The sequence below is a fragment of the Urocampus carinirostris genome, chromosome 11, assembly GCF_059441175.1.
Source record: "Urocampus carinirostris isolate Australia breed hairy pipefish chromosome 11, RoL_Ucar_1.0, whole genome shotgun sequence".
NCBI lineage: Eukaryota > Metazoa > Chordata > Actinopteri > Syngnathiformes > Syngnathidae > Urocampus > Urocampus carinirostris.
Window position 1 is genome coordinate 21675756 of NC_142359.1, and position 15030 is coordinate 21690785.

Sequence of the window (15030 nt, forward strand, 5' to 3'; positions counted from 1 at the left end):
GAAAGTATTTGCTGAGCAACCTGTTTTAAGGTTTAGGCCCCCCATCTCCGAGCTCCACTCTCATGAATGTTTAACCTGAAAGTCTAGTGGCCCACAAGTATCATATTGCCCCTGGTTTCTATGGCTTTCTATCCACAGACATGACCTAAATAACTTCAAGTGACCATTCAAAAATCTGTCAAACTTTGTTTTCAGTTGTACAGTTCTAGCAAATTGTGTTAATTCCAGGTCTTGGTTTGAGATTAAATCTTTTAAGTGCAAAGAGTTGACCAATTTATTTGTCACTCACTTTTGGGTTCTCACTGGTCCGATAAAAGCTGACTAATTTACCATATAGTGGCATTTATGATTGTTCAGCCAAAGTAAACCCTTCAACACAAGGTATGTGTGTTTTGTGTGTGTGTGTGGATGCGCAATGTGGCCCACACAGCTTTCCACGAGTGAGGTCACGACCAGCCGTTCCCTTAAGATGTGGCCTTGGGCTTGCAGTGGGACGCTTGCCTTTGTTTGGCGGTTCCCCATCATCTCCACACTAATTACAGCCTTAAAGGAGGCGGTGACCCCTTGAGGACATGTTGGTCGGCTGTGTGAAATGACTAGTTGTGCAAAATGACTAGTTGTGCCTCCTTGTGTGATGTTAACTTAAAAGGCATCAACATCGGCTATTCCTGCAGCTAGATAATTGCCAGGAACCCAAAATATAGAAACATTTTTGATACTTCTACCCTCTAAATGCTGTATTGCAGAATATTTAATTAAACTGTATGCTCAGGTTTTACTAAACTTTATTAGTTTGATACCATTATATACTGTAAAAAGGGATTCAATCCTTAAAAACGATTAGAGTGGCACTATTCTCCCACATACTTGTTTTTGATAGAAAGTTCAGTGATGCTTTCACAGTTGTGTTTGAACAAGACACAGTTAGGTTTGTGAAAGTCCTCCCGTGTGCAGATGTCTGTCTGCAGGATTTAATCAGCATGTCGCCCGGGTGAAGGCAGAACTTTGTGTGACATTTAATAAGGTGGCAGGGAGAAGAAAAAACTGAGACACGAAGCAGTTCAATGCATTAAATTGAGAAGTTCATAGTTTGTTTTTAGGAAAGATATGTTTAAAAACAAGTGTCATTGCATAAAATGCATAGCGTCATCAACATGTAAAATGTTGAGCAGTTTTACAAAGTATGCATACATTGTCAACATCCATGTATAAAGGCGGCTCTGTGTGGAAATGTGGAAATGTCGCACTGATTGACAGCTCTATGCGTATGTATAACCAGTCCCAGATTATCTTGTTGCATTTTCTTCATGTCATACAGTGGCTAGTGTAAGGTGTTTGTGTTTTTTTTTGATAATAGTAAAGCATGCCAGTGTGTTCTGGAGCATTTCAACAAATTGTCTGTGTTTTTTTTATTGTTGATTACACCCATATTGCAGACATGAGCGAGAGGTTGTCCTCCGATCATCTAATAGCTCTTAACAAACCGGCCAAAATTCAGCTAAAGTGGAAAAAAAGACTATAAAAATCCACAATATTAGATACTGCCGAAAGGCTTATGGAGAGGAATACAGAAGCCAACACTCAAAGTACCCAAGATGGATGCTAAATGTGAATTTTGGCATAACTAAAGAACCGGCTTTTATAGACGAGTTGCAACATAAATCTTTAAAATCCTAGCTGTATCATGAATTTGTCAAGGAAGTAGTTTCACACTGGGTTTTTTCTCCGCCTGCGAAAAACCTCTGTGAACTCTCCAAGCATATTTTCTGCTGGCATTACTATTAGTGTGAGCTGGTTTATCTGAGATCATTTGTTATCTGCCCATCTCGTCTGTGGCCGCAAGCGCTCTACATGTTTCATCTCTTAGGGCAGCCAGTAGACAGCAAACTACTGTACATGCCTGTGCGATGGACAGATCTGTGCATCTGTTCATTTGTTTGTTGTGTGCTCTTTTTCTCCCTTCTCAAATGACCCTCGATCATGGGCCAAAACTTGAACTTCTTATCTATTTGCCTATTTAGCAACATTGTTATCGATGACTTCATTTTCCCTCATTTTTTTTATTGTCCACTTATCTAGCCAAGTGTCTTGCTTCCCCAAAATGGTTAGTCAGTCTGAAGTTAAACATGACAATCAAACTAATACAAAATTCATTACTTCAGCAAATCTCTCAATCTCAAAAACAATTGACAAGAAACAGGCTGAGTTGACTGTTCGAATGCCTGCTCTGTGAGCCTCCATTTTTGTTAAAAACAAAACAAAAAAGGCATCTGATCATGTTATTTTAAAACGACATTTTAAATGATCAAAATGCTTGTAAATTTTTGGTTGCATTGCTGAATGTCCCCATCCTCGCCCCTACTTCCCTCCCAGCACATTTTCCTGCTTTAGATTTCCTTCCTCCATCTTTCTATTGTACGTCACTTCCTGTTGCTCGACCTTGCCTGTATTCTCTGTTTTTGTTGGTTTCTGACCTTACACCGTTTACGATAGGTTATGTTAACATCTAGGAGATTTTTTTGCTGTGGGTTTTCTTGGTAAACACAACTGGAATCTTTCTGTTCCTTGTTGCAGCAGAAAAGAGTAGATTACCTGTGCTATGGACATTCGCTGGACTGAGAAGCATAACATGGAAACCTCCTGAGCAGTGTTCCCTCTAAGCTGCGCGCGTGCGCAATTGCGCACTGCTCGCACATTCTCAGCGCACAAGAAAATCTAGCCAGCGCACAAAAATGAGGGCTCAAAATTACTAATTAAGAAGCGACTTAAGTCAAAGTTACAGTGCATGAAGGTAAAAATACACGGGCTCCCCTGACGTTGTGTCCTAAATGCGGTATTTGGAAGTCGAGTCGAAGTAGAACGAAGTTGAGTAAAGTTAATAGAGTTTGTCGAGAACCGGCTTCTTCGGCTCGGCTCACTAAAAGGAACCGGCTCTTCAGGTTGTTTTGGCTTCTTTAATCCCAACATGACCAAATATTATGTAACATTATGCACAAAATGACTTAAAGGAAGGGGGGAATAGAACAAAAAGAAAAAAATTCCAAAATGAAAAAGTAGTGAAAAGCTGAGAAAAAAAGAAACAAAAGGAAGAGGGAAAAATTTTGAAAAAGCCAGAAAAAAAGAAAAAGAAATGTTGGAAAAAAATAAACGGATAACAAAAAGAAAAAAGTAACAGCTCGGAAAAAATAAACACAATGAGATTTTTTTTAAAGGAATTAAAAAAAAAAAGTAGAAAAAAACACACAAAAAAGGAGAAAAAGTTTGTGTTGCATTCAAATAATTTCCAATTATATCAAGTGAATCTTGTTGCCAACATTGTACTTCCACTAAAAAATGTGATTAAGTACAGTTCTGTATATTACAACCGACTAAATAAGCCCCCAAAAATGTTAATATTATGCGACAAAATATATCAGGAAATAAAAAGAAATGGATATCTTGTGAAAGAATTGTAAGAACAAACGACGTTTGTAGGCCGTACAACCTTTGCAATAGTACATGAGTCAATTCATTCAAAAGAGAAAAATAATTTTGCATTGCCGGAAACTCAGCAAAATGTAACTTGATGTCAAGTTTTGGACATATTTGATAATTAATTATCTTGCCACACTTGGGATTATGGTTGCTCACTGTGGTTTCAAGTGTTGCTCACCGACTTTGTGTGAACGCTCAGACCCGTGGAAAATTAGAGGGAACATTGCTCCTGAGTGGCTTGTAGAATGAATGCAATATTGTTTTAGTGAATGCTTTTAGTATTTTCAACCAAAGGATTGCATTCCTAAAAGATATTAAGATAAGCCAGATCCAGAATGGTGTTGGGAATCAACATCATGAGAACCACATAAACGATCAACTCTCATCTGCCCAGTTTGTTGGCCTGCAAGCCTGACGTAGATGTTAAGTTGGAACATCCCAATATAATTTGGCCTTGACATGCGTGACCAATTACCGCGCATAGAATGCATCATCCACCGTCAAATAATGCCTTTGGTCTTGTGCAGCATCGGAATCATCATTATTTTGTTTCATCTCATGGACGTGTGTTGGATTGAGTTTCCACGCCACTGGATGACTGGTATTAAAAACAGCATCATTACAAGCAATCACAGAAAAGGCATTTGAACAGTCAACTCAGCCTGTTTCTGGTCAATTGTTTTTGAGATTGAGAAAAAAAAATGTTTTCATTATAGGTGTCTTGTCAGTACATGTCACTTGACTCACCATATTTCTGTCTTTTTAAAAGGCAATGCACGTCAGACCTTTAAATTTCTATGGTGCCTGGCTCAGCTATTCACATTGTCAACTGACATGTTTTTATAAGCACGCTATAAAACAACCATCAATGTAGAACACCATCTCTAAATTGAGTAAAATTACATTAATTATACAACGCAAGCATAGATGATGAAATATTTTTCTTTTACTTTGCTAACTCAGCATTACAGGGAGTGCAGAATTATTAGGCAAGTTGTATTTTTGAGGATTAATTTTATTATTGAACAACAACCATGTTCTTAATGAACCCAAAAGTCTCATTAATATCAAAGCTGAATATTTTGGAAGTTGGAGTGGGGCTTTTTTAGTTTTAGCTATTTTAGGAGGATATCTGTGTGTGCAGGTGACTATTACTGTGCATAATTATTAGGCAACTTAACAAAAAACAAATGTATACCCATTTCAATTATTTATTTTCATCAGGGAAACCAATATAACAGCTCAACATTCACAAATATACATTTCTGACATTCAAAAACAAAACAAAAACAAATCAGTGACCAATATAGCCACCTTTCTTTGCAAGGACACTCAAAAGCCTGCCATCCATGGATTCTGTCAGTGCTTTGATCTGTTCACGATCAACATTGCGTGCAGCAGCAACCACAGCCTCCCAGACACTGTTCAGAGAGGTGTACTGTTTTCCCTCCTTGTAAATCTCACATTTGATGAGGGACCACAGGTTCTCTATGGGGTTCAGATCAGGTGAACAAGGAGGCCATGTCATTAGTTTTTCTTCTTTTAGACCCTTTCTTGCCAGCCACGCTGTGGAGTACTTGGATGCGTGTGATGGAGCGTTGTCCTGCATGAAAATCATGTTTTTCTTGAAGGATGCGGACTTCTTCCTGTACCACTGCTTGAAGAAGGTGTCTTCCAGAAACTGGCAGTAGGAATGGGAGTTGAGCTTCAGTCCATCCTCAACCCGAAAAGGCCCCACAAGCTCATCTTTGATGATACCAGCCCATACCAGTACCCCACCTCCACCTTGCTGGCGTCTGAGGCGGACTGGAGCTCTCTGCCCTTTACCGATCCAGCCACGGGCCCATCCATCTGGCCCATCAAGACTCACTCTCATTTCATCAGTCCATAAAACCTTAGAAAAATCCGTCTTGAGATTTTTCTTGGCCCAGTCTTGACGTTTCAGCTTGTGTGTCTTGTTCAGTGGTGGTCGTTTTTCAGCCTTTCTTACCTTGGCCATGTCTCTGAGTATTGCACACCTTGTGCTTTTGGGCACTCCAGTGATGTTGCAGCTCTGAAATATGGCAAAACTGGTGGCAAGTGGCATCTTGGCAGTTGTACGCTTGACTTTTCTCAGTTCACGGGCAGTTATTTTGCGCCTTGGTTTTTCTACACGCTTCTTGCGACCCTGTTGACTATTTTGAATGTAACGCTTGATTGTTCGATGATCACGCTTCAGAAGCTTGGCAATTTTAAGAGTGCTGCATCCCTCTGCAAGATATCTCACTATTTTTGACTTTTCAGAGCCTGTCAAGTCCCTCTTCTGACCCATTTTGCCAAAGGAAAGGAAGTTGCCTAATAATTATGCACACCTGATATAGGGTGTTGATGTCATTAGCCCACACCCCTTCTCATTACAGAGATGCACATCACCTGATATGCTTAATTGGTAGTAGGCTTTTGAGCCTATACAGCTTGGAGTAAGACAACATGCATAAAGAGGATGATGTGGTCAAAATACTCATTTGCCTAATAATTCTGCACTCCCTGTATTTACTCACTGAAACCCAAGTTACCCAACAGGCCAGACACTTCCCTTCAAAGTCATACACAGCTGGCCACACATTCTAGCTAACACAGAACATATGACGGGGTCTACAATACATTATTCACTAATAGCCCCAGTGCATGTAATTTTTTGTTGTTGGGTCGCCAGAACAAGGCTTTTTTTATCTTTCGGAAGCATAGCACGATCAAATGAAAAGGTTTTATCTATAAAAAAAAAAGTGTGTGGTTAATTATTTACCTTCCTCGCCCACCTGTTTTTCTGCTTTAGCTCTTTTCAATTCCCTCATGTTTTACCCATGTTTCATTTCTCCAAGCTTGTTTTTCTGGGTGGTCCAGCAGTTTTGTCAGTACAATCAAAAACCATGCTGCCTGAATGTATACTGTATTTATGGTTTGAACCCCAGTAGGAAGCATTCTCTTCTGCTTTTAGACTGAATTTGTTTCCCTGTTTTTTATTAATTGGTCATGCAGGAAACCTTGTATGTCCACCTAATAATGAAGGAATGTAGAAAGGTGTGGTCCATCTTGACTTCCCCCCAGTGGACGCAACAGGAAGTAGCACAGTCAAAAAGAGGTTGGGGAGGACGGACATTTTTACACAAAAGTAAATAGCACAAAGTCAGATGAAGTGGGCCGGTCTGTAAATGTTACATTGTAGTCGGTCAAAGTTAGTGTTTGGTCTTCCCACAGCGCAGCATAGCACTCGATGACATCATCTGTTTACACGCTGACATGCAGATAAAGGCAAGAATACTGCAGTTGTGTGTATAAGTTTAAAGATAAGAGGACATCCAGCTTTCATTTTGAATTCAGATGTCAAGGTTAGTGTTTGTTGCCATATTAAAACAAGTCTGTGAGCTCACATAACACTTGACTGAGAAGACCAATATTGACCGCATGAGCAGCAAACCGATCTTGCTTTAAGCAAAGAGAGTTGCAACATCAATGCACCAAACCTCCACAGCATAAGCATGTAGATGTATTTCTTAAAAAAAACTCGAATGGGCTTAATGTTAGCTTATCATTCATAAAAAACAAACGACTTTTGCAATTGCAGGAACTTATTTACTCAACTTTAACCGAAAAGAGCATCAAGAATCTGCAAAAAATGTTCGTAGGAAAAAGAAATCAGCTATGAATGGGGAACACTGAGTTAACAATAAAAGATGACTTCTTTACACGCTTTTTTTTTCCAGCCGGCGTACCTTCCATCACTTGGCAGCACGTTGTGTCGAAACACTGCCGTGTTTCTTTGGCTCTTCTCACTTCCTCTGCTGCCTTGTGTTAGTTCGCAAAGACCTTAATCTTCTTACCTGCTGCTTCCTGTCTCAAAGTTGTTATGGGTGTGTCCTGAGGTCATCATTTTAAAGGCACCTTTTAGATCTTATACATTTTTTCCAGGCCAATAGAAAGTTTAGCGAGGCCCTTGGTGATGTCTTTTAATAATTTAAACACATACATGCATACACAGGACATGCTTGCGCGTGTGTGCGCACCTTCAACGCTCCTTCAGCTGTATCTTTGCCATAAAAGGATCCTATTCCCAGCAGTCTCCTGCTGTGTGAGGGGGGGGTTTAATGTAGCTCGATGCCCTTGTAAGCACAGACACAGAAAAATGGCACAAGAAAGTTGCATTCAGTTTCAGAGTACAAAGAATATTTGTGTGGTTTCATGTTTTTTCCTGCAGCAATGCACAAATTGTCTCATGATCTTGACCCCCAGGGTCTGTTACGTTGCATCAGGAATAAGCTATGCTATCTCAAGCTATATGATTACTAGGGGTCATATACGTTTGTCACAACAGAGCAGATAAATTACTAGCCTATCGCTAACCTACACCCAGGTCACACAGCATGTAAGGCTTCAAAAGCCATACGCGACATAGTAACACTCGTTAATATTTTTCCATTTAGGTTTAAATCGTTTTAGTGGACTTGCATTGTGTCATACAAGATAATCTGGAACCTTACAAAATACTGTATTTTCCGCACTATAAGGCACACGGAATTGTAAAGCACACCCCTAACAATTTCACAAAAGTATTTTGTGATATAATTTCATATATGTATATATATATTATTTGGCACACTGGACTATAATGCTCAAACCATATTTGTGCATTGATTGATCAGTCGAAATGTATTGCTGATCACAATTGCAAAATTGGATGCAACAGGATTCAACCCAGATCACTGCGGGAAAAGTGGCGGATCCTGTTAGGGATACTAACGATACACGAAAAGGCATTCAATTTTATGTCATCATCACACTATTTTAGTCACGGCACCACATTGTTAAAGTTATAATTGGGCCGGACCACAATAATTTTGTCAGACATTGAATCGCACAATATACTGAACTGAATGAAGAGAAAAGCAATTTGGGATATAATTTGGACATCCTGAAAGCTAATGAAACGCATGACCGGACGTATTCAACAACACATGACACTTACAATGCTTAGTTTTAAGCTAAGAAAAGGTGGTACAAAATTTTATACCGATTTGTAATCACTTTCTGTTTTGTATTTTCTCTAACAATTGTATCTGGCAACGTGACTAAAAATGGTTTCATAATGAGATAAGACCTATTGGTCCTTAAGTCACCTGTGTTCTCAGTGGGTTCAAACCCTTCTGCCACCATTGTTATTCAATTGTGATTGTTGCTAAATATTGACTGATCGACGATTGTACAAATATGATCATTCACCGTGATGCATTTTTAATGTGTTTTGCATACAAGACGCACCAGACAATAAGGCACACGCTCAAACTTCTAGCCAATTTGGGGTTTTTGGGTTCGCAGTGCGGAAGTGCAATCATCTTGGCTTGTGCAACACAATATGATGCTGGACAAAAATATTTGGACACCATCTTGGTCTTCCCTCCCGTGTCATCGGCGCGTCACTACTCTGAGCTGTCGATCTTTGCGTAAGAAAGCGTGTGTTGCTGCTGACTCATGTCAACTTTTGGCTTCTGCCTTTGCTCAGGATGTGGACAAGGAGACCAAGCTGCGCACTGAGTTCAGCCACGAGGAAATCAGGCTGAAGATAGAGCAGTATAACATGCTAACCAAGGACCACCTCAAGATGACCTTGGTGAGCAGGCACACACACGTATGAATAGTGAAAGAGATTTTGTTTTTGCATGTATTTGTTTTGAAAATAGGTGTGATGTATGCGGGAATCTCAGTTCCGCCCGCTGTGCAACTATCTTAATCTCGACTCGTTTTTTTCACCTGAACCTTCACATTCTTCTGCTGTGAGATCACTGTTGTGTGCTGCTATTGTTGTACTCTCAAGGGTGGAGGATGTCTCCAGCCAAGCTTGTTCTTTGAACTCTGTGTCGCGTTTGCTGGTGCTTTGACAATTTCCAGTAAATTTGTGTACAAATCTGAGCATAGCCATTCCGATCATCTCTAAGGGTATTTAACCAAAAGCAGATAAATAAAAGCAGATAATTAAATGTATAGTAGTAACATAAAACTATTAATAGTGATGTGACCTTAGTTTAATTGTAATTGTAATCCTTGACTACTTTAACAGGTTTATTGGGGATTATGAACTTTGTCTAAATAGAATTGTTGTAGTGTGAGGTCATCAGCAACTTAATTTTTTTTTGGTCACATTTGAGGAAAACGAAAGGTTTTGTTGGTGGCAGTTGAATCGGTTGAAGTCAATTTAAGTAATGAAAATGGCTGACACACATTTGTATTATTATCTAAAACCTATATTAAAAAGATTCATGTAACATAACTAAGGGTTATCTTTCAAATTGTCTAAATTTCTTTGGACTGATGATTTGGGGGTGTCTTCATGACTGTCACAAATATCTCTTGTCAGGCTGATTAATTGAAGTCCTTCCCCCCCCCCCAACAACATCTTGGAATTGAGTAAAAACCTCATTTTTTCCATGAAAGCATCATTTACTCAGAGGCAGGCAGATTTGTATTTTGATAGCGAACAGCCAGCCAGACTTTCGATGTATTTGCATACGTTGATGATGTTTTTATCCAACCCGTAATTTAAAAGCACTCTCATTCTCGTTAGTTTACATATCTAAATGTTTACTTTTATGGATAGATTTTGTGGCACTATGTAATATTACTCTCATAAACATCTTTATATAAATCCAGCTTATTTCTATATAACAGATATATAAAAACACATCACTGCTGGTAACCTGCGTTGACTTTGCAAAAATAGCATGTTTTAAATATCTTTCGTTATGTCTGGTCGAGTTTAGTGGATTAGGAGCGGACTGTTCATGTTGCGTCTAATAGGGTCTTCATCCATCTTGCTATCGTTTCATCTTGCCGTGCCATCCACTACTTGCTTCCTCCTTTCTATCTGTCAACTTGATGATTTTGTGTTTACTCACACAACTACACACACCCACACAAGCCCCTAATGAAATAATGAGATTAAATGAACGATGACGCGGCCATCTGTCCTTGATACACTCAGACACTCGCACACTCAAATCATTTGTGTTCTGCTCAGGGTTCCAGCAATGTCTACACAGGCTTCATCAAGGTCCAGATGGACCTGAGAAGGCCAGTAACAGTACGTGCCACCCGCTGGGCAGTTCCTGCAGCCCCTGAAGGCAAAGGCAATGCAGTAGCGACAGGAGAGGCCTTCTACCTGCCACGGGGTGTCAGCAATACCCTCCACATCAGCTCCAACAACACAGTCAGACAGGTGCACTAATACAACTTGATCCACAAGCCATTTGGAAAAAAGACAACAGTGTAATCATTGTTTTGGTTTGTTTAGGTAATTGTGGCCCTGCTGAATAAATTCACAGTTGCAGACAACCCGGCAAAATATGCACTGTACAAACGATATCGTCGCGAGGAGCAGGGTGAGATAATTTCTGTGGTGTACATGTGTGCGTGTGGACATGAGGGTTGCAAGGATTAGTCGGCGTGACGACAAAAATCGATGAAAGAAATAGTCGACCTGTCGCCAGACATGTTTTTACAACAAAATGAGCTATCTTACATGATTATAATCTCTGCTGAGAGTCGCTTATACATAAATGACAGCGTTACCAACTATTAGGCCTACCAAAACCCCTAACGTTTTGAAGCATTTTAGCCTAGATACGGCGAATTTAAAAAAACGGCATTGCGTATCATGACAGTACAACCTCGGCAATGCACAAACATTTCAACAAAACAGTCGGGCAGTTGAACCAAACGGTAAGGTTCAAATAACGTGAAAGCCACTTCGGTTTTGAAGACATGCATTGTACATTTTATACACGTTTATTTGACAATGAAATAAAGCTTGAGCGTTATGCCAGACTGCCTGACAGCGTATTTAATTATATACATGCAGTCTGAACAAGTCAGTTGCCAAAACTGTTCGATTTAATTCTTTAAGAATCGTTAAGTACCTTTGTTACAGACTTTGCAGTTGACCGCTGAATGTACTTTACAAAATGCACACAACATTAGTTGTATTTATTGTTCATCTGCTGCCCGTGAACCTGTACTTGGTGAAAGGGATTCGAATGCTTTCTTGAGTTTGTTTATTTATTTGCATGTCCTGAAAAATGGACAGAGGTTTATTTATGGACTTATGCATCTCCTGACCAAGGACTGTGCGTAATTATTTTTAGATGGGGCTTTTTTTTTTGTACCAAGCAGCAATACGTTCAATAAAAGATGTATTTTTCGTTACACCCATTTTTCTTGTGTTCATTATAATTTTACACAAAATTAAATCAACTTCATGCTAAATTTTGGAAAAAAATAATAATCCAATTATTCAACTAAATTTTTCGAGTCCGTGACTAGTCGACTATTAAAAATCTGCTTTAGTTGCAGCCCTTGTAGACATACATTACATTTGATTGTTTGTTTTTAAGTATTGTGTGTACAATAACACATGAGACTCTGTTTATGCATTGGCACTGACTCACAAGCGAAGGCTTTTGCAGATATTTGTGGTATGGCGTGTTTTAAATGCTGGCTGTGAAAGTACACAAATACCCCCCAGCTGGCGTCTGAGCCATTCGAATAAGATCTCTTTGATTTCAAGTTACGAGCTAAATCAAAGATTGTGGTTTTGCACGTCATATCTATTAAAAATTGACCAGATGGCTTTCGAAGATGGACAATGTTAACACATACACTAAGTGTTTGTATGCGTGTGTTTTTGTATTTGTGAATTTAGTGTACGTGTGTAAACTTTCCGATGGGGAGCAGCCGCTCTTTCTACGTTTAGTGGCGGGACCAGACGACGACACTTTGGGCTTCGTTCTTCGGGAGCAACAGACCGGAGAAGTCTTGGTAACACCTGCTTTGCATCCCACTCGGTTACAAGTGGCCTGGCTTATCACCTTCTCTATTTACTGTCTAAACCTTTGTCTATAAAGAATGTTTAATAGGTTAATAAGTCCAAAGAAATCAGTTGACTCAAATCTGATCATCATCCTATAATAAGACTAAAAATAACTAGTGTTGTTCCGATGATGTTTTAAGGTATTATTTTGGCGAGTAAACAGAACAAATCACTAATAGAAGTTTTAAATGTAATACTCATATTGTTGATTTTGATAATTTACAGTATTAAATATCAGTACTGCTACGTTTGTGCAACTTGAAGCTACAGTTATGACCCGTGTCCACCAAAGTGTTTTCCTGCAAATTTCCTCTGCGTGACTATTTTGGATTGCTCGCAATGGCAACTGGGCAGGTTTTCTACTTGGAAGGCTCTGCGCAATTCCTTTTTTTCTGGTTGCCAAGAATTGATAAATGTTCAACTTGGGGGAATTGCGACGCTTGTAAATGTCACAATTTCACCCAGCAGTCTAATCACAATGCACAAGGGGTGAGACAAACGCCTCCACAACTAAACGGGGGCATGAAGATTTTACTAACCAAGATTCCTTATGACTGACAGACGTAGATCAAAAACACACAATTGCGCTTCCAAACATTTATATAATGAGAAATACAAAAGTTACTTTGATTATATATACTTGAATAATTTTTTAATTATACAAGTTTGAGACTCTGGCAGGACCAATTGAACCCTGTTGGCCCACCAGTATCTTCCTATATATGGGAACCAATGACATGTGTTATATTCTTAATATCGTGTGTATTGTGTTGTCAGTGGGATGCCTTCTCTATCCCGGAGCTGAGAAACTTTTTGCGCATCTTGGACAAGGAAGAAGGCGAGCAGAAGGAGGCACTAACCCGTCGCTATGAAGTCTACCGCCACAGACTGAAGGAGGCGCTGCAGGTGGTGCGGGCAGGAGCCCCATAAAACTTGAAGAGCGTCCGCTTGATGGCCTCAGGGGGCATTTCTTTTTTCACCCGATCCGCCTCCAGTAATGTGGCAAACTAGAGGCATCTGGACTTTGGGGACTGATGTGCCATGGACTCACAAAAGACATATTTAAATTCCTCACTACATTTTGTACATATTTTCCTAAATGTATATGGGTAGAGCTATTCATTTGTAGTTAAGCAGAGGCGGAGAAACAATCAAAACACAGTGAAGAGAAAAACAAAGAAGTCAAGCTATGAGCATTAAGAAGTCAGATTTGATAAAACACTTGTTAGGTGCAGTAGACATCAGACAGAGTAATTGTTTTTAGCAATGAGAAGATTCAGGAAGTGGACAAGTGGAATATAGGAAGTAGAATAGAAATGGGACGCGCTAGACAAATAAAGAGAGGCTGGGGCAAGCTGATAGTATACGGGGACCATAGAGCTTTTGTCCCTTCTGGCATGTTGGAGTTGATATAAAGCACCCACCCCCTTGTGCCGCTTATCTCACAGGAAAGCTGCCACACACCTCGTCTCAAGCGGAATGACGGAAAATTGCGGAAGAAAGAATGGTCACGTGCATGAAGGGTTTTTCCGTTTAGTTTTAACCTAAATGTGTGATAATCCTTAGATTTTGCATTATAGGTTTCACCTGAGTTATGTTAGTGCAAGAGAGGTAAACGGCTTTGTAATGACGTCATCAAGTAATTGCTGGAGTTTTTAGTACACGCACACCCGTGGTACACAGGACTCTTAAAGCAGCATTGCTAGTCAAACAGCACATTCTAGTGGTCAAAACGCTGTAACTACTCCCAACGTGTGACTTTGTATTGTTATATTTTATATTATTACTCATGCAGACTATAACCAAAGACTATTTTGTGGCGTTTCCTGGTGCACAAAAAAGTGTAAGTAAATGCAAAATATATGGAGTAGAGGTTTATTTAAGTGATTTATAGGTCTATTAAACACTGGCTTTACCTGAAGCATAGAATGGTCAGAAACATGTCTAAAGAGGGCATTAAAACAATTTGAAATATATAGAATAAAGGGGGGCATTTTTGACACTGAAAATTGGAGGGGTTTTGTTTCCCATTTATGGCCTTTTTATGCTTCAGTTCCTTGTCTCAATGGAAAAGTTTATCAAATGTTAACATGATACTGTTAGCAGAGCTTGACATCAGTTGTATCAACTTATACCTAAATATTTGTTTGGGGGGGCACTTTAAATGGCTAATTCAGGGACATCTTTTTTCATTGTTTTGTTGTTTATTTTTAATAATCCAACCTTCCACTGGAAGGCCTTTTCACTTCGTGCAGTGGCTTTTCTAGGCTGCCATTTAATGTATACACTGAATCAGTCATTCGTTTAGCCTCATGTCTGTGCATGATGTGTTACTATGGCAACGTGTTATCCAAAGGCTGATAGTTTGATCTTTTTATCATAATCGAAGACCCGAAGTTTAATTTGTTGCTGATTTCAAAGCCTTCAAGCCATATTTGAGAAAGAGGTTAGTCCTTTAAAACGTCAGCAGTGCCTTTTATTTTATAGCATCTGCGGATAGAAAATGGTTGTATTTTTGTTGTGATGATCCCTTGTCGCAAGTGAAAACTGCAACTATTAAAGGTGACATGGAAAAGAAAACTGCGTTCGTCTTTGTTTTTGAGGCCCTCCTCTTGTTGACCTCTATTTGAACCCACTCAGTTTACAGCTCCCCCATACAA

General features: G+C 39.5%; 1 protein-coding gene across 1 annotated transcript in view; it reads left to right on the forward strand.

Moving 5' to 3' along the window:
• rassf3 (Ras association domain family member 3) overlaps positions 1-14950 on the forward strand; it is a 47893-nt gene extending 32943 nt beyond the window's left edge. The window contains exons 3-7 of the mRNA XM_088348736.1: positions 9011-9118; positions 10523-10720; positions 10796-10883; positions 12203-12318; positions 13148-14950. Coding sequence (XP_088204862.1) covers positions 9011-9118; positions 10523-10720; positions 10796-10883; positions 12203-12318; positions 13148-13300 — 663 coding nt within the window. The 3' untranslated portion in view covers positions 13301-14950. The remainder of the gene's footprint in view (positions 1-9010; positions 9119-10522; positions 10721-10795; positions 10884-12202; positions 12319-13147) is intronic.
• The last annotated feature ends 80 nt before the right edge of the window (positions 14951-15030 follow it).